General features: G+C 46.1%; 1 protein-coding gene across 3 annotated transcripts in view; it reads right to left on the bottom strand.

Moving 5' to 3' along the window:
• The window catches only part of SLC7A7 (solute carrier family 7 member 7), a 45,700-nt gene that overhangs the window by 6,417 nt on the left and 16,527 nt on the right, over positions 1–22,756 (bottom strand). For all 3 annotated transcript variants that reach the window (XM_007990772.3, XM_007990775.3, XM_007990776.3), the window contains one exon: positions 518–643. In XM_007990772.3, coding sequence (XP_007988963.1) covers positions 518–643 — 126 coding nt within the window. The remainder of the gene's footprint in view (positions 1–517; positions 644–22,756) is intronic.

The raw sequence follows: 22,756 nt of genomic DNA, 5'->3' as shown, positions 1-22,756 counted from the left end.
GCCTCCCAAAGTGCTGGGATTACAGGCTTGAGCCACCGCGCCCGGCTTTTTTGTTGTTGTTGTTGAGACGGAGTCTCGCTCTGTCGCCCAGGCTGAAGTGCAGTGGTGCGATCTTGGCTCACTGCACCCACCACCTCCTGGGTTCAAGCGATTCTCCTGCCTCAGCCTCCCAAGTAGCTGGGATTACAGGCACCTACCACCACGCCCGGCTAATTTTTGTATTTTTAGTCAAGATGCAGTTTCACCATCTTAGCCAGGCTGGTCTTGAACTCCTGACCTCATGGATCCACCTGCCACGGCCTCCCAAAGTGCTGGGATTATAGGCATGAGCCACCCCGCCCAGCCCAAGATACTTAATTCTGCAGCCTGTTTCCTCATCTATAAAATGTGGATAATAATAGTGCCTACCAAATAAGGTTATTATAAGAAATGAAATAATGCACGAAGAGCACTTAGAGGAGTGTGGCTCACAGAAAATGCTTAACAAAGATTAGTTGCTGCTAATATTATTTCTTACCCTGGCCAAGTCTAACAATGCCTGCAATGATGATCGCGATCAGCGCCAATACTTTAGCATAGGTGAAAATATCTTGTACCAGGGTTCCCCACTTGACATAGGCACAGTTAATGAAGGTTAAGAGACCTGAAAGAAAAATCATACTGATTGGTGACTTACCCTCACCACTGTAGGACCTTAGACTCCCAAGCAATTTTTCCAGTACCAGTCACCAAGATAAACCCTTCAGCCAAAGACAGACCCTCTGACCTGCTCTGCACTGGAAGCCTCAGACCCCAGAATGTCCTCACCATTATCATGCAAAGGCCTCCCTACTCCCTACCGCCCAGCACCTTATATGGGAGACACAAAACAAAGTGATTGCAGATCTGCTTACATAAAAAATACATCCAGATTTCCAATCACAGCAGTGGGAGGCAACTGGGAACTATACAGGATTAGTGATTGTTCCGGCTCTTGGCTCTGAAAAGTCACAGTCTCTCCCTCCTACCTCCCGTTCCCCATGGGCTCTAGGACATAGCACTCTGACTCTGTGGTATTACTGTTAACCTTGAGGAGTCCTGCTGTGACTTAACCAATGCTGAGCCAGCAGGTCAGGCCGTGTGGCCAAGGATTAGGATGAAGGCCAGATTTCCTGCCCACTGCCTGGCAGCTCAGCTGCCTGCTTTTGTGCTTGGAAAGATTCTTGCAGCTAAGAGTGGCTCCTGTAGAATAGGGACAGGGCATTTTTCCTGATGGGACAATAGAGAAATAAGAGCCACACACATTCCCCCAGTCCTTCTACTCAGAAGTACAGGTAGTCCTTTTACCAGGGTTCTTAACTAAGTTCTCCATAAGGCTCAAAATTCTTTTTCCCAAAGTGTTATGTCCATGTTAATACAGATATACCTAAGAAAAAGGTTCATACCTTTTCTTAGAAAAGGATCATAGCTTTTATCAGAATCTCAAAGAAGTCCATTATCCCTCCCCCAACGAAAAAATTACAGTCTACAACTTGAATTTGAATTACTTGAAGAAATTCAAAAAGGGAGGCCCACAGATGCTGTGAGGTTGACCAGTAGCCCCAGGATGTAGCAGAGAAGAAAGCTGGAAAAAACAACATAGATCTTCCCACTGGTAGCATAGTGAATCGCTTCATTTATCCCTCCTCCTCAGCTCAGCAACTAGAACACTATAAGGAGGGCTTAATTTTACAGTCCTTCTCCCAAGGGCTCTAAGGGCAAGGTCAACATCACCCTGCCTTACCAGTCAAGAGAATGAGGCCTAGTACAGGTCTTGCCTACTTCAGGCCACCGAAGCAGTCAGAAACACCCTGAGTTATCCTGGCAGTGGTGTGGCCTTGGTGTCCCTAGTCCTCCTATTTTGTCGTGTCCTGGCCTCATCGCATTCTGGCTACTTCATCCTGAGAAGCAGGGAAGACTGGCCCCTCAGAACAGCTGCACCATCTTCTCTCTCTCCCCCTCCCTCCCACCACCACCCTCATTCTACTCACTGCCCACGTTCCTTTCTGCTCTTCCTGAGAAGGGGCATTCCTGTCCTATACAAATGCTTGCCTTTCTGCCTAATAAACAACAAACCTTATCACAGGGCTGGGCAAAAATGTACCCACAGCTCCAGGCCACCCCAGCGCTAAGTTAATAATTAAAGACACTAGTGTGCAGCACCCCACAAAATGACCAAAGTGCCTGTATCTTGCCCTCCACAAATCTTTCAAATCTGTTGCTCCTCCTCAGTCACCCATCCTTTACTCCCCACTGGACTCCAGCCTCCAGCCACTCAACAACCTAGTGCCCCTTCTCCCCAGCCTGTAACCTCTGCCCTTGTCCTAGGCTCTGTGGCTGGCTCATAACCACAACATAGCCAGGTTTCCAAGTAGAAACACCAGGCACAAAGGATGCCGCCACATTGTCAGGGGAATGGGATCTCCAAATACAAATTTATGATTCCCTGCCAGGTAACCATAGGTCACACCACCAAACTGGAATAAGCTTACAGGACTAGTTCTAGTTCAGACTCAGAATCGAGCCGTGTACCACAAGGTTCTTCTCGGCTCTGTCCAGGGATGTAGGCAAGAAAAGGAGGGACGAGCAACCAATTCCCCACCCACTACCATAGCAGATTCTGAAATGTAAATACATGGCTTGTTTATATTTTATTTTATTTATTTTATTTTTCCTTTTGAGACAGAATTTCACCCTTGTTGCCCAGGCTGGAGTGCAATGGTGCGGTCTCAGCTCACGGCAACATCTGCCTCCTGGGTTCAAGCAATTCTCCTGCCTCAACCTCCCAAGTAGCTGGGATTACAAGTGTGCGCCACCACACCCAGCTAATTTTTGTATTTTTAGTAGAGACGAGGTTTCACCATGTTGGCCAGGCTTGTCACAAACTTCTGACCTGAGGTGATCCACCCACCTCGGCCTCCCTAAGTGCTGGGATTACAGCGTGGGCCACGGTGCCCAGCCTATATTTTATTATATTTATTTATTTTTATTTATTTATTTTTGAGATGGAGTCTTGCTCTGTCGCCCAGGCTGAAGTACAATGGCATGATTTCAGCTCACTGCAACCTCTGCTTCCCAGGTTCAAGCGATTCTCCTGCTTCAGCCTCTCGAGTAGCTGGGACTACAGGCATACGCCACCACGCCCAGCTAATTTTTTTGTATTTTTAGCAGAGACAGGGTTTCACCATATTGGCCAGGCTGATCTCAGACTCCTGAGCTCAGGTGATCCACCCGCCTCGGCCTCCCAAAGTGTTGGGATTACAGGCATGAGCCATCACACCTGGCCCTAATTTTTTTTTTTTTTTTTTTTTTTTGGAGATGGGGGTCTCACTCTGTCAAATAAGCCAGAGTGCAGTGGAGAAATCACAGCATACTGCAGCATCAAACTTCTGAGCTCAAAGGGTCCTCCCATCTCAGGTACCCTAGTAGCTGGGATCAAAGGTGTGCACCACCATGCCCGGCTAATTTGTTTTATTTTTTATTTTCATTTTTTGAGACGGAGTCTTCCTCTGTCATCCAAGCTGGAGTGCAGTGGTGCAATCTCAGCTCACTGCAACCTCCACCTCCAGGGTTCAAGCAGTTCTCCTGCCTCAGCCTCCTGAGTAGCTGGGACTACAGGTGCCCACCACCATACCTGGCTAATTTTTATATTTTTAGTAGAGACGGGGTTTCACCATGTTGGTCAGACTGGTCTCAAACTCCTGACCTCATGATCCGCCCTCCTCAGCCTCCCAAAGTGCTGGGATTACAGGCGTGAGCCACCGCGCCTGGCTGTTTTACTTTTTTTAGAGACAGGGTCTTGCTATGTGGCCCAGGCTGGTCTTGAACTCCTGGCCTCAAGCAATCCTTCCATCTCAGCCTTCTGAGGAGTGACTGGGATTATAGGGAGGAGTCATGGCACCTGGGTGGCTTGTTTACCTTTTAATCCCTATTGCTTCTCTACTGCTCTCTTTTTTTTTTTTTTTTTTTTTTTTTTTTTTGAGACAGTCTTGCTCTGTTCCCCAGGCTGGAGTACAGCGGTACAATCTCAGCTCACTGCAACCTCGGCCTCCTGGGTTCAAGCGGTCCTCCTGCCTCAGCCTCCCGAGTAACTAGAATTACAGGCATGTACCACCACGCCTGGCTGATGTTTGTATTTTTAGTAGAGACGGGGTTTCGCCACGTTAGCCAGACTAGTCTCAAACTCGTGACCTCAGGTGACTCTCCCGCCTCAGCCTCCCAAAGTGCTGGGATTACAGGTGTGACTCACTGTGCCCAGACTCTTCTCTACTTCTCTATCCATCCATATGTATCCCTCTCTTTGTCCACCAGTTTCCCACCTCCCCCATTCCTGAGCCTGATTCCTCAGCCACTGACACACTTTCCAGCCCTGATCTTCTCTCTGCACTGAGCACAGAAGGCTCAGTTTGAATGAGGAAGGGAATCCTACAGAAAGAAACCAGGGAGCAGAGGGAACTGACTGAAGAGAGCTAGCCCTCCTCTTCCTCAAAGCCCAGCTTCCTCCAGGGCCTCTTGGCTGTGGGAGCAGGAAATGAGTATGGCAGGCAGCAGTGCTGACAGGGCTTTTTGTTCCCACCTCAGCGGATACAGCTGACCAGTGGCCCCAGAGCCCAGCCAAGTGCACTGCTCTTGAAGTGGAGCCCGACCTCCTGCTTCAGGGCGGGGGACAGGAGGGGACCATGGGGTTAGGATAATATGGAGGCAACTGCAAGTTAACCTCAAGGGCAGAGATGCCCTCCCCTAGAGGGCATCCAGCCTAGGCAACAGAGCAAGACTCTGTTTCAAACAAATTTTTTTAAATAAAAAAATTAAAATGTTGACTAGGATCAGCAGAGCCATATAGTCTATCACTATAGACCTTTCTGTATTTGTCATTATTCCACAATGTTATTCAGCCGACTAAGAATCTACCGAACTATATTTTTATCTAGTCTACCTTGTCAACGAGAATATCATGAGAATTTGCCACGAACCTCTCCAAAATCTGCATACACATGCTTCTGCTCTAACAATCTAATGATGCTATCAAACAATTCAAATGAAATTAGTATATATGTAGAATATGCATAGCTACACCCTTGCAGTGGCCAAAAACTAGAAACAACCGAAATGCCCAGCAACAGTAGATTGAATAAATACTAAACAGCACTAAGAATAAACAATCTGGGCCGGGCGCAGTGGCTCAAGCCTGTAATCCCAGCACTTTGGGAGGCCAAGACGGGCGGATCACAAGGTCAGGAGATCGAGACCATCCTGGCTAACATGCTGAAACCCTGTCTCTACTAAAAAAATACAAAAAACTAGCCAGGCAAGGTGGTGGGTGCCTGTAGTCCCAGCTACTCGGGAGGCTGAGGCAGGAGAATGGCGTAAACCCGGGAGGCGGAGCTTGCAGTGAGCTGAGATCCAGCCACTGCACTCCAGCCTGGGCAACAGAGCGAGACTCCATCTCAAAAAAAAAAAAAAAAAAAAAGAATAAACAATCTGTCATCCCAGCATGTTGGGCGGCCAAGGTGGGCAGATCACAAAGTCAGGAGTTCGAGACCAGCCTGGCCAACATGGTGAAACTCCGTCTCTACTAAAAATACAAAAAATTAGCTAGGTGTAGTGGTGGGCACCTGTAATCCCAGCTACTCAGGAGGCTGAGGCAGGGGAATTGCTTGAACCTGGGAGGTGGAGGTTGCAGTGAGCCAAGATCCTGCCACTGCACTCCAGCCCCGGCGACAGAGTGAGACTCTGTCTCAAAAAAAAAAAAAGAACAATCTACAACTACAAAAATACAGAAGAATCTCAAACATAATAAGCAAGCCAGATGCAAAAGTGTACATATAAATTATATCCATTTACATAAAATCAGGGAAAACTAATTAATGCAACTAGAAGTCAGAATAGTGATTTCCCTTTGTGTGGGGTGGAGAGGCAGGGACTGGGAAGAGCATAGGAAGGGTTCAAGGGTGCTAGTTACACATGCGCTTAACTAGTGACCATTAAGCCATAAACTTATGAGATTGCACTGTTCCTTCTGTATATTTGAATAAAAAAAAAAAATTGAACCAAAAAGTGAGGTTAGCAGAGTATGGCTTGTTCTTAATGAATTCATACAGGTTACTAATGATTTCCCACTCTTCTCCTCATACTTCACTAACCAGGTTTAACTTACAAGCCTAGAATTTGGGCAATAATCCACCTTAAGTTATCACTTCATAGTGCTGCTCCTGCTCATCCACCTCTGGTGGAAAGCTGGGTTATCACTTGTGGTAGGTAGACTAATGGTCCCCCAAAGATGTCCACCCCCTAATCCCTGGAGCCTGTGAACCATGTTATATTGCATGGCAAGGGAGAATTAAAGTTGCAGACAGAGGCCAGGCGTGGTGGCTCATGCCTGTAACCCCAGCACTCTGGGAGGCCAAAGCAGGCAGATCACCTGAGGTCAGGAATTCCAGACCAGCCTGACCAACATGGTGAAACCCAGTCTCTACTAAAAATACAAAAAATAGCTGGGTGTGGTGGTGTGCACCTGTAATCCCGGCTACTCGGGAGGCTGAGGCAGGAGAATTGCTTGAACCCAGGAGGCAGAGGTTGCAGTGAGCCAAGATCCCACCACTGCACTCCAGCCTGGGCGACAGAGCAAGACTCTGACTAAAAAAAAAAAAAAAAGTTGCAGACAGAATGAAGATTGCTAATCAAGTGATGAAATGGGGAAATCATTCTATATTATCTGGGTGGGCCCAAGGTAATCACAAAAGTTCTTAAAGATGAAAGAGGGAGGCAGAAAGGTCAATGTCAGAGTTGTACAATGTGAGAAAGACTCTCCTAGTTACTGCTGACTTTGAAAATGGAAGGGGCCATGAGCCTCTAGAAGCTGGGAAAGGCAAGAAGATGGATTCTCTCCTTAAGCCTCCAGAAAGAAACACAGTACTACTTCATATTAGCCCAGTGAGACCCATTTCAGACTTCTGACCTCCAGAACTATGAGATGATAAATTTGTGTCATTTTCAGCCACTCAATTGGTGGTAACTTGTTAGAAAAGTAGTAGAAAACTAATATATTGGCTGGGCACAGTGGCTCGCTCCTGTAATTCCAGCACTTTGGGAGGCCAAGGCAGGCTGATCCCTTGAGCTAAGGAGTTTGAAACCAACCTAGGCAACATAGAGAAACCCTGATTCTACCCAAAAAAAAAACAAAAATTAGCTGGGCCTGGTAGCATGCACCTATAGTCTCAACTACTCAGGAGGCTAAGGTGGGAGAATTGCTTGAGCCTGGGGAGGTCAAGGCTGCAGTGATCCGTGATTGCACCACTGCATTCCAGCCTGGGTGACACAGCAAGACTGTCTGAAAAAAAAACAAAAAAACAACCTAACTGCAGGCAGAAAACTGGAAGCAAGCACTGGGTTACTATTCATTACATTTGTTGAAAAATGGCGAAAGGGGAAGCGAAACCCTTGACAGCTCACTGGATCTTGGTGTACTGAAATTTCCCTCTCGCTGCAATCAAAAGAATCTAAATGTGACCTTATGCAAAGGAGGCAGGCATCCCTTATGATAGCAGATCCTCAAACAAGGCTGTACATCTCTCTTTAACGTACTACATCAATCCCAGCTCTTCTAGCAAATCATCACTTTTGAACAACGTATACTCTTTCATTATCATATTCTCATCAAATATCTCTGATGGCTATGAAATTGTTTCCTCCTTTCAGTAAAAGGTCAAATACGGGCCGGGTGCGGCGGCTCATGCCTGTCATCCCAGCACTTTGGGAGGCCGAGGCAGACGGATCACAAGGTCAAGAGATCGAGACCATCCTGGCTAACATGGTGAAACCCCGTCTCTACTAAAAATACAAAAATGAGAGGGCTGTGGTGGTGCGCGCCTGTAGTCCCAGCTACTCGGGAGACTGAGGCAGGAGAATCACTTGAACCCAGGAGGTGGAGGTTGTAGTGAGCCGCGACTGCACCACTGCACTCCAACCTGGTGACAGAGCGAGACTCTGTCTCACAAAAAAAAAAAAAAAAAAGGTCAAATATGTTTATTAGCCTTACTGGTAATATTTGTAGATAAGAGTTCAAAAGCATCATTTCTGATCTCCCATCCTATTTTCTCCAAATGCATTACTGAGCAACTCCTCTGCCTTTATTATCTTGCTATGTAGTACCTGATAGTCTCCAAAATACCCAGATTTATACTTTTATCTAGGCATTTTTCTCCTTTGCTCTAAAATTTCTATTTTAAAGCCTTATTATACACATCTCTCCCAATCCCTACAAACCTCCTGTATCCCTTACCAGGAGTTTATCTTTCTGCTATCTTAGAATTTACAGTCAGGAACTCTGTTCTGTGTTCTTTTTTCTTTCACATACACAGCCTTCAGTTCACAAAGAGACGAAATTCCACCTGCCACTCAGTTTGCTACTTTAAGCTTCACTCCACCAGTGAGACATCTCAGCTATCTCCTGACTGGTGACATCATTCATCCCACAGCAATCAGCAGAAGGATAGCAGTCCCTAGGCTTAACTGGGTGAGCAAGCTCTTGGTCACATGTTGCTCAGAAAAACTGCACATTTCTAGGTTAGGCTGGGTCTATGTATAGTCAGATGCACACTATTCATGGGGAGAGGCCAAACCAGTTGTGAAAAAAATCACAACTGGCATACTCAGGCCTGCTAATACCCTGGTGTCTCCAAAATACTCTACCACTGTTGTTTCCTCAGAAGGTCCAGATTTAAGCTCTCTGGAAATGCCTCATATCTGCGACCTAAACCCAGAGATTTCAAGTCTCTTCTTCCTTTTCTTTGCTGCATCCCCATTTGTTTTGTCTAATGTTGGTTCAGGAAACTCTCTACACCTTAAAATCACATTTTCACCCTGGCTTCTTTGATACATTATTTCTTCCACTCTCCCTAGGTGCTGTTATTTCTCTCAGATAGCAGATGGCCTTCAAATTCCTTTACCTTTCAGGCTACAGAAACATTTTACTCCAGGTGTGGTGGCTCATGTCTATAATCCCAGCACTTTGGAACGCCAAGACGTGAGGATCACTTGAGGCCAAGAGTTGGAGACCAGCCTGGGCAACATAGCGAGACCCTTTCTCTAAAAAAAAAAATTACAAATTAGCTGGACTTGGTGGTGCACACTGATGGTCCTAGCTACTTGGAAGGCTGAGGTAGGGGGGTCACTTGAGTCCAGAATTGAGCCCACAACCATGCTACTGCACTCCAGCCTGGGCAACAAAGCAAGACTTCATCTCAGAAAGTAAAATAACGTTTTTGGCCATGTGTGGCGGTGGCTCACGCCTGTAATCCCAGCACTTTGGGAGGCTGAGGTGGGCAGATCACCTGAGGTCAGGAGTTCATGACCAGCCTGACCAACATGGCAAAACCCCATCTCTACTAAAAATACAAAAATTAGCCGGGCTTGGTGGCACATGCCTGTAATCCCAGCTACCTGGGAGGATGAGACAGGAGAATCATTTGAACCAGGGAGAAAGAGGTTGCAGTGAGCCGAGATCATGCCACTGCACTCCAGCCTGGATGATAAAGCGAGGCTCCGTCTCAGGAAAAAAAAGAAAAAGAAAGAAAAGAAAAGGAAAGAAAGAAAGAAAAGAAAAAAGGAGAAAATAAAATAATTTTTTTTTTTTTTTTGGAGACAGAGTCTCACTCTGTTGCCCAGGCTGGAGTGCAGTGGTGTGATCTCGGTTCACTGCAACCTCCGCCTCCCGGGTTCACGCCATTCTCCTGCCTTAGCCTCCCGAGTAGCTGGGACTACAGGCGCTCACCACCATGCCCAGCTAATCTTTTGTATTCTTTATTAGAGACGGGGTTTCACTGTGTTAGCCAGGATGGTCTCAATCTCCTGATCTCGTAATCCGCCCACCTCGGCTTCCCAAAGTGCTGGGATTACAGGCGTGAGCCACCGTGCCCAGCCAATTAAAATAAAAATTTTAAAGAAACAACCAATTCGCTTACTCAGGTGTCATGGGTGAAAGCCTCTGAAATTGCCTTTGCCAAATTATGACTGAGACAGTGAAAGAGATCTATCTTACCCGACTCCATCTTGCTTCTAACCTCCAAGCTGTATTTATTCATTCCATGGCACAGGCTGAACTAACTTTGGGAGAAACTTAGTTTACAGTTTAGACAATAGGATAACAGCCTTTTGCCAAAGCAGACCTCCTTCTTGCCTGGGACTAGATTGCCTTTGTAGGATTAACACTAGCCACAAGATTAGAAATGATGGTTTAGGGCTGGGCGCAGCGGCTCATGCCTGTAATCCTAGCACTTTGGGAGCCCGAGGAGGGCGGATCACCTGAGGTAGGAGTTCAAGACCAGCCTGGCCAACATGGCGAAAACCTGTTTCTACTAAAAATAAAAAATAAAATTAGCCTGGTGTGGTGGCATGCACTTGTAACCCTAGCTACTCGGGAGGCTGAGGCAGGAGAATTGCTTGAACCCGGGAGGCAGAGGTTGCAGTGAGCCGATATCACACCACTGCACTCCAGCCTGGGTGAAAGAGCAAGATTCCATCTCAAAACAAAAAGATAGAAAGAAATTATGGTTTAGGAGTCATGCAGCTGGAAGTTACAAGATTCTGACCCTCCCTAAACTGCTCCTAAGATCAGTGCTTGAGGTATTTTCCAGACCCTGCCCTTGGTGGATCAGCTGGCCCCACCCAGATCAATAAACTGGCTTATCTGATCTTGTGGTCCCCACCTAGGAACTGACTGAGAGCAAGAAGACAACTCTGACTCCCTATGATTTCATCTCTAACCAATCAGCACTCCTGGCTTACTGGTTTCTCCTGACCCACCAAGTTATCCTTAAAAACTCTGCTCCCAGAATGCTCGGGGAGACCGATTTGCGTAATAATAAAACTCCAGTCTCCCGCACAGCCGGCTCTGTGTGAATTACTCATTGCAATTCCCTGTCTTGAAGAATCGGCTCTATCTAGGCAGCAGGCAAGGTGAACCCCTTAGGCAGTTACACCTCTGGCAAGAAGACACACCAAATACAATCCCTGTGGGCCACTGGATCAGAGTCCTCCCGCTCTCCTTCCTGGAACTCAGTCAGCACTTTGGTCCCTGGGACTCTGACCACTCTGAAGGAGCAAGCAGGCAGTTTGTACCAGGAGGGTCTTATAGTAACAACCCCATGAGTCCCTTCTCCAAGCCATGTAAATCCAATCCCTATTGGTTTGCTTAGCTAGGGGTCAGTTCAAGTCCTCAGGTACAGATCTCAAGTCTGAGTGAGCATCAGTATCACCTGAGGAATTTGTCGACCCACAACTTCAGGGCCCCACCCCCACAGGTTCTGACGCAGGAGACCTGAGATAGTTTCACAGGCCAGTCTGAGGACCTGCTTCTCTGGGTGTGTTTCCTTAGGTAATCACCTGCAGAAATAACCACACACAGAACAACTGTATCAGAACAGCCGCAACCCTTTGCTAACTCAAGGCTCCTCTATCCTGGCTGCAAACTGGCATCACTGATGAGCTTTAACAAAGGCCAGTGCTCAGGCCCCACCCAGACCAATTAAGTCAGAAATTCTGCGGTGGAACCCAGGCATTGGCATGTTTTTAAAACTCCCCAGGTGACTCTGAAGCATGGTGACAATTGAGAATGGCTCTTCCCACCTCCAGTAACACAAGACCCTCATCAATTCTCTTCAAAAGCAATTTTTCTGCTTCCTCAATTCTCGTTCTCCAAACCAATTCTCATCTCATTCTTCTCCCCAGTGGTTCAGATTTATGCAGTCAGGGAGTGGGAGTGAGGAGTATTGTTTTCTTTCTTTTCTTTTCTTTTCTTTTTTTTTTTTTTTATTGAGACAGGGTCTTACTTTGTTGCCCATGCTGGAATGCAGTGGCATGATCTTGGCTCACTGCAGCCTGGACCTAATGGGCTTAAGCAATCTTCCCACCTCAGCCACCTGAGTAGCTGGGACTACAGGCACGCACCACCATGCCCAACTAATTTTTTTTTTTTTTTTATAGAGACCAAGTTCCCCAGACTGGTCTCCTGAGCTGAAGCCATCCTCCTACCTCAGTCTCCCAAAGTGCTAGGATTACAGGTGTGAGCCACAGTGCCCAATCTGAGTATCATTTTTTTAATTCCCCAGATGATTCTAATTCACAGCCAGAGTTAGGACCCACTCCTGCCCAGCATCTTCCGCAACCTCCTGTAGGCTACCTGTCCAGCTTCTCCTGAGGCAGAGAGAAAGGGAACAGAGAAAGGAAGAGAGCAAGGATGAGCCCCCAAAGGGCCTTGATGATCAAAGCAACATAAAGGTCTACCCCGTCACTGCTGGTCAAGAGTTTGTTCCAAAGTTCACAACAAACCCACACTAGAAAGAACCCAAGGCTCTGATGAAAACCTGTTTCTTGAGGTGAATATGGGCCAGAAAAGGTAAGTTTCTTCACCTCCACCTTCAGATGGCTCTTGGGAAAAACCCTCTGAAAAAGGCAACTAGCTTCCAAGTAGAAGGTTCAAAGGGCAAAAGTCAGTTGGGGGCCCAGCATCTGACTGTTCCACCTCATTAGCCACAAGTACATGAGATTGGTCATTCTGGTACCAGGAGAAGCTGCACGAGAACACCTGGCCAAAGCTCTCAGACACACAAAGATCCGAAGTCCTTCACAGCCCACAGCGTCTCTGGCAGACTCAGGGTAAGCTGTCTTCCCCCTTCCCACAGCAACCCTCAGCCCCCACCAGCACCCTGAAAGGCAAAAACACAAAATACCCTTCTCAGCCAAGTTGAACCTGGAATCATATCTTCTGTTCATTCACCAAGCCAACATTTATTGAAGAACCTACTACATGCAATTCACTGTAGCCACGTGTGCATGACACGAAGAATCTTTGCCTGATCCCTAAAGAACAGTACTCTGTAAAAACACAGCCCTGAACTGCCAGGTATTGCTGACTCACTGGTACAGGGGGCATACTGAAGACATAGATGGTAAAAACGTCCTGGTGGTGTCCTGAATGGCAAAACAACTAGGTCTCAGTGTGGACAAGTGTAGGTAAGGCAGGAAGAGTAATGTCTACCTGTGAACAGTGGGCCAAAACACCTTGGCTCTGAGGAAAGGCCTATTGGGTGGAGCTGGACTTCTGGACACCTGTCCTCTTGCCGAGAGGAAAGTTCCACCTCTCTCGCAAAACAGGAAGAAAAGTCTCAGCCCTCCTTTCTGATCACTGAGCTATTGTGAAGTAAAATTTAAACTGCTTTTAAGTCATCCAAAGACAGCATATGGAAGGTAAAGCTTTTAGAAATTAATAAGATGCACATGATATGAATATAGCTTGCAGTAATAGATACTATTAGATACTTGCAGTAATAGATACTATCTTCTAATTTAATCTGACAGAGAGTAAGTTTTCTTATCTTTATTTTACACTTGAGAAAACCGAGGTCAGTCAGTGACTAGCTCCAAAGCCTATATCCATTCCACCACATCACATACCTCCCTAACTGTATGCAAGAATGTGAGGCTGGGAGTGGGATTATCTTCCCCTGTGGTAATGGAGATACCTAGAACTGCAAAGCGCTGGGGCGGTCCACGAATTGCTCCGAGAAGTCAGAATAAGCAGCTTCGGGAGGTGCCATCTGTATACCTCTCTGTTTGGGAAAAGCAACCATTTCTACTACCCTAGACAGGACAGCAAGGCTCCTTCAAAACTCAGAATTCCTTCACTCACTCATTCATTCATTCATTCTTTAAGCTTATATTCAGTACCCACTGGGTTCCAGGCCCTGTGCAGACTCTGAGATTAAGACCCAGTCCCCAGCCTTCACTCAGAAGTAGACATTGACAATTACAAGAATCAGGTGCTACAAAAGTCACTGAGAGGCAACCTATCCACCCATACATCACTGGAGGAGTAATTGGGGTGCAGGCAAGCACCAGGATCACTGTTATCTGGACTGAGTGCATGGAGGCTGGTGCTGGGGTGGGGGAGGAAAAGCAAATTTCCTGACAGAGACAGCAACAGGTTATTACCCTGACAATGAAATCAGCAATGAATGAAGTCACCCACCCGTATAAAAAAACCTACTTAAGCAATAACCAGTAAATGATTTCAAGGTCTATTTAGTAATACCAGACTATCTAGAACTGTAGTTCAACAGCTCTAAACGTAGACTATGCCTGCCAAAAGACTGCAGACAACTGGCAGGAGCAGAGACTCTGTGTTTGCTCTTTGGAAACTGTCATGGTTGAATAGAAAAAGATGAAAATATGGTAGAAATATAGATCACGTTTCTATGAGGTAGGGACCCCATTCTATAGAAGAGGAAACTGAGGACCAGGCACGGTGGCTCACGCCTGTAATCCCAGCAATTTGAGAGGCCAAGGCAGGTAGATCACCTGAGGTCAGGAGTTTCAGACCAGCCTGGCAAACATGGTGAAACCCCATCTCTACTAAAAATACAAAAAAATTAGCTGGGCATGGTGGTGGGCGCCTGTAAGCCCAGCTACTTGGGAGGCTGAGGCAGGAGAATAACTTGAACCAAGGAGGCGGAGGTTGCAGTAAACTGAGATTACACCATTGCACTCCAGACTGGGCAACAAGAGTGAAACTCCAGGCCGGGCGCGGTGGCTCAAGCCTGTAATCCCAGCACTTTGGGAGGCCGAGACGGGCGGATCACGAGGTCAGGAGATCAAGACCATCCTGGCTAACACGGTGAAACCCCGTCTCTACTAAAAATACAAAAAATTAGCCGGGCGAGGTGGCGGGCGCCTGTAGTCCCAGCTACTCGGGAGGCTGAGGCAGGAGAATGGCGTAAACCCGGGAGGCGGAGCTTGCAGTGAGCTGAGATCCGGCCACTGCAGTCCAGCCCGGGATACAGAGCAAGACTCCGTCTCAAAAAAAAAAAAAAAAAAAAAAAGAGTGAAACTCCATCAAAAAAAAAAAAAAGAAGAAGAAGGAGGAGGAGGAGAAAGAGAAGAAGAAGGAGAAGAAGAACAAGAAGAAGGAGGAAGAAGAAATGGAGGCTAACAAATTTGACCTAGGATTGAATGAATCCTGCCTGATCCATGCTCTTCACCACCATGCACCAGTGCCTCCCAAAGGGATAAGGGTATCCCCTACACTGTTCAAGAAAAGGAAGTCTGACTCAGGGCACCCAATCATTACAGCCATGGAGAAGGCATCACTGTAGGGTAAAGATATTTCATCCAACTTTCCCAGAAACATACCTCAACCAACCTAAGGCAGACTTAACTCTTTTTCATAAAATCGTCCCTCAACCTTAGTCCTTTCCTCTAACAGCCACCCTCCGTGCTTCCAGAATCATTCATCTAAAGAGTTAAGTCTACATTCCTTCCCCTTCCCATGTCTCTACAATGCAATCTGAGATGTTGCAACTCCTTCCTCTTCCACCCTGCAAAAGTTTTCCTTTGACCCTCTGAGTTGTCAATTCTAAACGACATTTTATTCCTTATTTTACACTTAACAGCTCCTCCAGAAAGGCTATTTCTGAGTGTAAACCTGCCACCTCTGGTATGCTGCCCTTGCTCTGTGCTCTCACCTCCCCACATTAACTACACTGCATTAGAACAGTATACATATGTCTCTCCCACCCATGAGAGCTGTGTGAGGGTGGAGAGTGGGTAACAGTTATCCTTGTACCCATGGGCATAGTCGTGAACTAGACACGTAATAGCACTTAATACATTTCACTGGGTGAATAAATGATATTTCTGAAACCTGATTTCACCCTCACTGCCCTGAAATTTCATTGCCTTAGGAGAAAGCCCACATGAAAAGCCACCAGTGACCTTCATATCAATAAATCCAATCAACTATACTCAATCTTTACCTAGCTTGACCTCTTAGCAGATTGGACACAGTTGACCACTCATTCCTTCTCAATTCACTCCCTTCCACTCACCATCTTCCAGTTTTCCTCCTATCTCTCTAGATGCTCCTTCTCCATCTTTTCGCAAAATACATATCCCTCAAATGTGGGTATTCCTCAGAATGCTGTTCTAAGCCCTTTTGTCCTCCCTTTCTACATCTTGTCCCAAGATCATCTCATCTGTTCCTGTGGTTTCTTTTTCTTTTATCTTTTTTCTTTTTTGAGACAGAATCTTGCTCTGTCACCCAGGATGGAGTGCAGTGGCACTATCTTGGCTCACTGCAACCTCCGCCTCCTAGGTTCAAGCAATTCTCCTGCTCAGCCTCCAGAGTAGCTGGGACTACAGACGCGCACCACCATGCCCAGCTAGTTTTTGTATTTTTAGTAGAGACAGGGTTTCACTATGTTGGCCAAGCTGGTCTCGAACTCCTGGCCTCAAGTGATCAGCCCACCTCGGCCTCCCAACGTGTTGGGATTACAGGTGTGAGCCACTGCCCCAGCCTGTTCCCTATAGTTTCAATAACCATGTATATAATGATGACTCCCAAAAGTATATTACCAGCCCAACTGTCATGATTCCAGATACATATGAATATTCAACCACCTACTGGACATCACCAGGCACATCAAACTCAACATGTCCAAAACTGACTCCCTCAATTTCTCCCAAACCTACTGCACATTCAGTGTTCCCCATACAAGTAACTGGCATCACCATCCACCCATTTATGCAAGCCAAAGACCTGGGCATGTTATTACCATCAACAACTTCCACTCATATCTACTCATCGTCCAAGTCTTAAGTCTCCCCATCCCCAAAACATGACTTCAGTCCAAACCACCATCATTTCTCACTAGGATCATAGCAGCAGCTACCCACCTGTCTCCCGGCTTTCAATCCTACATAAAAAAACTAGAGTAATCTTTCTTAAACTCACAAATTCTAAAATCTAAATCACAAATGGCACTCTTCTGCTTTTAAAGGCCTTAAGAGTTTTTTCATTGCCTTAGAAGAAAGCCCACCAAACTCCTTAATATAGTTGGCGCAATAGATTGCAGTTTTCAAAGATGTCTCAACATCTCCCGTCCCATATTCCTTTCTTACAATGTAACTTTGACACACTGTACCCCCTTCTCGAAACCAGATGGTCTTCTGTGAATGACTCTACCTATAGAGTATGACAGAATTGACACCATGCAACTTTGGAGACTAGGTCATAAAAAGCAATGCAGCTTCCACTTTGGTTGCTAGAACACTCATTCTGGAAGCTTTCAGCTGCCTGCATAAGCAGTCTGACTGCCCACAAGTCACCATGCTGTGAGAAAGCTCAACACAGTCCACACGGAAAGACCACATGGAAAGGCTCTGACATAATTTGATAAGAGAAAGAAGGCCGGGCGCGGTGGCTCATGCCTGTAATCCTTACACTTTGGGAGGCTGAGGCGGGTGGATCGCCTGAGGTCAGGAGTTCAAGACTAACCTGGCCAACATGGCGAAACCTGTCTCTACTAAAAATACAAAAATTAGCCAGGCATGGTGGGGTGTGCCGGTAATCCCAGCTACTCAGGAGGCTAAGGAAGGAGAATTGCTTGAACCTGCGAGGTGGAGGTTGCAGTGAGCCAAGACTGCGCCACCAGGCTGCGCAACAGGAGCAAGACTCCATCTCAAAAAAAAAAAAGAAAGAAAAAAGCTAAAGAAGCCCAGATAGTCTGCAACTTCCTCAGCAACCCTTTTTCCAGCTCCTGACACCATCTGACTGCAACCACATGAGGGATCCTGACCTAGAACTGTCCCACTAAGCCCTTCCCAAATTCCCAAGCCACAGAAATCATAAATAAAATGACTACTGTTTTAAGACACTAAGTTTTAGACTATTTGTTATAGCACAATAATAACTAGCACAGCTTATAAAGCTTTGAACAACCTATGCCTTGACCTCTATTTCCTTTGCAAGCCAACTCTCAACCTTTCCTGCCTGAAATTCAACACTGCAGCCCACCCTGAACTCCTTTCAGGGCCTGAAAGGACAACTTCTTTCTTGCATTTCGGTTTTCATACATTCTGTTCTTGCTGCCTGGAATACTCCTACTCTTGATTAATTCTTCTTCGCCATTCAGGTATCAGCTCAAACATCTACAGGAATGGTTTCTAAATGCCCAGGTTAGGACTGGTCTCCTCCTGTGCCTTGTTCTACCTTGCAAATCACAACACCATCACAATCCACTAAAACCCTGTATCGGAGTCCAGACACGGTGGCTCACACCTATGTTCCCAGCACTTTGGGAGGCCAAGGCAGGCGGATCACAAGGTCAAGAGATCGAGACCATGCTGGCCAACATGGTGAAACCCCGTCTAAAAAACACAAAAATTAGCTGAGCATGGTGGTAGGAGCCTGTAGTCCCAGCTACTCGGGAGGAGGCAGGAGAATCTCTTGAACCCGGGAGGCAGATGTTGCAGTGAGCTGAGATCACGCCACTGCACTCCAGCCAGGTGACAGAGCAAGATTCCGTCTCAAAACAAAACAAAACAAAAATCCCTGTATTGGGTTGCCTTTCCTGACCCCAGCATGCACCCATGCATGTAGTCACACACACACACACACACATGCACACACATCAAGTGCTCCAAAAAGACAGTGACAGTGCAGGGAACATGGCAAGCTCTTTGCAAATACTTGTTGAACGCTTAATCTCCAACCCTATCTCTTCCCTAAATTCCAAAGGGCATATCTGCCTACTACGTTACAAATAAATTCCAAATTCAACATGCCCCCATCCTCCTCCTCAGAATAACTGACACCACTGCCTACAAGTTGTCTAAACCAGAAACTTCATCTCTTCAAAGAATATTTATCGAGGGCCAGGCATGGTAAGTGGCTCACGCCTGTGATCCCAGCACTTTGGGAGGCCAAGGCAGGCAGATCGCTTGAGTTCAGGAGTTCGAGACCAGCCTGGCCAACATGGTGAAACCCCATCTGTACTAAAAATACAAAAATTAGCTAGGCCTGGTGACGCGCACCTGCAGTCCCAGCTACTCAGGATGCTGAGGCAGGAGAATCCCTTGAATCTGGGAGGCAGAGGTTGCAGTAAGCTGAGATCTTGCCACTGTACTCCAGCCTGGGCGACAGAGCAAGACTCTGTCTCAAAACAACAACAACAACAATCAAAAAATATATATATATTTATCAAGCTTCTCTGTTTCCTTGCTGGGGATACAGTGGATCATAGATAGGCACAGCCCTTCTGGCACAAAACTTACAAGATGGTGGATGTTTTCCTTGACACTTACCTCTCTCTTATACTTGACATCTTAATAGGTCTCATTGGTTGTATTGATTATACCTTCTAAATTGCTCTCAGATCTATCCTTCCCTGTCCACCCCAACTGCCACCACCCTAGTTCAGGTTTTGTCATTTCCTGCCTGGATTGCTACAAGAGCTTCCTAATAGTGTCTCTGCCTCCAGCCTTGTCCCCTAAGTTCCACCCCAGCTATATCACTCCCCTGTTTAAAATCCCTTAATGGCTCCTCATATGCTTTGGATAAATTCTAAACCCCTGCAAAGAAATACCTTGTGTTCTAGCCCCTTGCCCATCTTGACCGCCTCATATCCCACAATACCCCATGCACCCCCACACCCCATATATTTTTTCACCTTGTGCCTTTACATTGGCTTTCCCTGTGCCTAGAACATCCTGCACCCTTCTTCATTCAACATATAATTATTGAGCACCTAGCAGATGCCAGGCACTGTTCTATGTGCTGGTGATTCAGCAGTGAGTAAAACAAAGTCCTTATTCGCATGATGTTTATATTCTAGAGGGAAAGAGAGACAAGTAAACAATGTGTTGAACAGTGCTATAAAGAAAAAGAGGCCAGGCGCAGTGGCTCACACCTGTAATCCCAGCACTTTGGGAGACGAAGACGGGCGGATTACCTGAGGTCAGGAGTTTGAGACCAGCTTGACTAACATGGTGAAACCCTGTCTCTGCTAAAAATACCAAAATTAGCCAGGCATAGTGGCAGCTGCCTGTAATCCCATCTACTTGGGAGGCTGAGGAAGGAGAATTGCTTGAACCCGGGAGGCGGAGGTTGCAGTGAGCCAAGATCGTGCCATTGCACTCCAGCCTGGGCGACAGAGCAAGACACCGTATCAAAAAAAAAAAAAAAGAAAGAAAGAAAAAGAAAAAGAAAAAGAAAACAGGATGGGGAACTGAGAGTGACCATTTTGGATAGGATAGGTCTCTAGTAAGGTACTATTTTTGCAAAGAGGTGAATGCAGTAAGGGAATAAGCTCTGTAGGCATCTGGAGACATGCCTTCCTTGCAGAAGAAACAAATACAAAATCCCTGAGACATGCATGTGCCAGGAAAATGCAGGAGAGAAAAGAAGGCCAGTGTGGCTGGAGCAGACAAAGTGAGGGCAAGAAGTCCAAGGTGAATCAGAGAAGTCAGGTGGAGTAGGGCCACATAGGCCACAATAGAGATGTGGGTGCGTCAGCCCAGCCTGACTCCTTTCATCCTTCAGTGTTGATGCAGACATCATCCCCTGAACAAGCCGCTCTCCACCCCTGCAAGCACTTGCCACATATACATGTTTAAGACTATGTTTGCCTCGCTTCACCACCACACTGTGCGTTCCCTGCAGGCAGGGGCTCCACCTTTCAGCTCCACGCTTTATAGAGCCCAACATGTTCAGAAAAAAATTCTCAAATTATTCAAATTTTCTTCTTTTGTTCCAATTCCATACCCTGCAAGCAACTTCCTGATTACTAGATTGGTTTCCCAGTTACTAGGGTACCAGGAAGGGGATGCCTTGATAGTGAACACACACCTTCTGGTCATTAGAAATGACTCATGTGAGAAAGGATTCCCTATTTAATAAATGGTGCTGGGAGAACTGCCTAGCCATATGCAGAAAATTGAAACTGGACCCCTTCCTTATATCTTATACAAAAATTAACTCAAGATGGATTCAAGACTTAAACGTAAAACCCAAAACTATAAAAACCCTAGAAAAAAATCTAGGATTTCGTAGCAATACCATTCAGGACATAGGCACGGGCAAAGATTTCATGGCAAAAATACCAAAAGCAATTGCAACAAAAGCAAAAATTGACAAATGGGATCTTATTAAACTAAAGAGCTTCTGCACAGCAAAATAAATTATCATCAGAGGGAACAGACAACCTCTACAGAATGGGAGAAAATTTTTTGCAATCTATCCATCTGATAAAGGTCTAATAACCAGAGTCTACAAGGAATTTAAACAAACTTACAAGAGAGGAACAAACAATCCCATTAAAAAGTGAGCAAAGGACATGAACAAACACTTCTCAAAAGAGGACATTCATGTGGCCAACAAGCATGAAAAAAAGCTCAACATCACTGATCGTTAGAGAAATGCAAATCAAAACCACAACGAGAAATCATCTCATCTCAGTCAGAATGGCAATTATTAAAAAGTCAAGAAACAGCCAGGCGTGGTGGCTAACAGCTGTAACCCCAGCACTTTGGGAGGCCGAGGCAGGTGAATCACCTGAGGTCGGGAGTTCAAGACCAGCCTGACCAACATGGAAAAACCCTGTCTCTAATAATACAAAATTAGCCAAATACAAAATTAGCCAGGTGTGAGGGTGCACGCCTGTTATCCCAGCTACTCAGGAGGCTAAGACAGGAGAATCCCTTGAACCTGGGAAGCAGAGGTTGCGCTGAGCCGAGATTGTGCTATTGCACTCCAGCGTGGGCAACAAGAGCGAAACTTTGTCTCAAAAAAAAAAAAAAAAAAAAAAGTCAAGAAACAACAGATGCTGGCAAGTTTGCAGAGAAAAAGGAACGCCTGGTGAGGCGCAGTGGCTCATGACTGTAATCCCAGCACTTTGGGAGGCCGAGGCGGGTGGACCATGAGGTCAGGAGTTCAAGACCAGCCTGGCCAAGATGGTGAAACCCCATCTCTACTAAAAATACAAAAATTAGTTGGGTGTGGTGGCAAGCAACTGTAATCCCAGCTACTTGGAAGGCTGAAGCCAGAGAATCACTTGAACCCAGGAGGCAGAGGTTGCAGTTAGCCAAGATCATGCCACTGCACTCCAGCCTAGGCAACAGAGCAAGATTCAGTCTCCAAAAAAAAAAAAAAAAAAAGAAAAAGAAAAGAAAAAGAAAGAAAGGAAGGTACGGCAAGTAAGAAAATGTGGTACATATATACCATGGAATACTATGCAGCCATAAAAGGGAATGAGATCATGTCCTTTGCAGGGACATGGATGAAACTGGAAGCCATTATCCTCAGCAAACTAATGTAAAAACAGAAAACCAAACACCAAATGTTCTCACTTATAATTGGGAGCTGAATGATGAGAACACATGGACAAACGTGGGGGAAGAACAACACACACTGGGGCCTGTCAGTGGAGGCTGGTGGAGGGAGAGGATCAGGAATTATAGCTAATGGATGCTAGGCTTAATACCCAGGTGATGGGTTGATCTGTGCAGCAAACAATCATGGCACATGTTTACCTGTGTAACAAAGCTGCACATCCTGCACATGTGCCTTGGAACTTAAAAGTGGAAGAAAAATTAAACAAAAAAAAATTTTTTAAAAAGAAATTACCCATGTATGCTCATCAACAAACTGTACATACATCAAAGGCCAACTGCGGTGGCTCACGCCTGTAATCCCAGCACTTGAGGAGGCCAAGGCAGGCAGATCACGAGGTCAGGAGATTGAGACCATCCTGGCCAACATGGTGAAACCCCGTCTCTACTAAAAATACAAAAATTAGCTGGGTGTGGTGGCAGGAGCCTGTAATCCCAGCTACTCGGAAGGCTGAGGCAGGAGATTATCATTCACACATCAACCTCTTTTTTTTCTTTTTGAGACAGAGCCTTGCTC

This window comes from Chlorocebus sabaeus, chromosome 29 (assembly GCF_047675955.1).
Source record: "Chlorocebus sabaeus isolate Y175 chromosome 29, mChlSab1.0.hap1, whole genome shotgun sequence".
In the NCBI taxonomy this organism is placed as follows: Eukaryota; Metazoa; Chordata; class Mammalia; order Primates; family Cercopithecidae; genus Chlorocebus; species Chlorocebus sabaeus.
The sequence above is the reverse complement of the archived record's forward strand: the minus strand, read 5'-3'. Positions and strand labels throughout refer to the sequence as shown.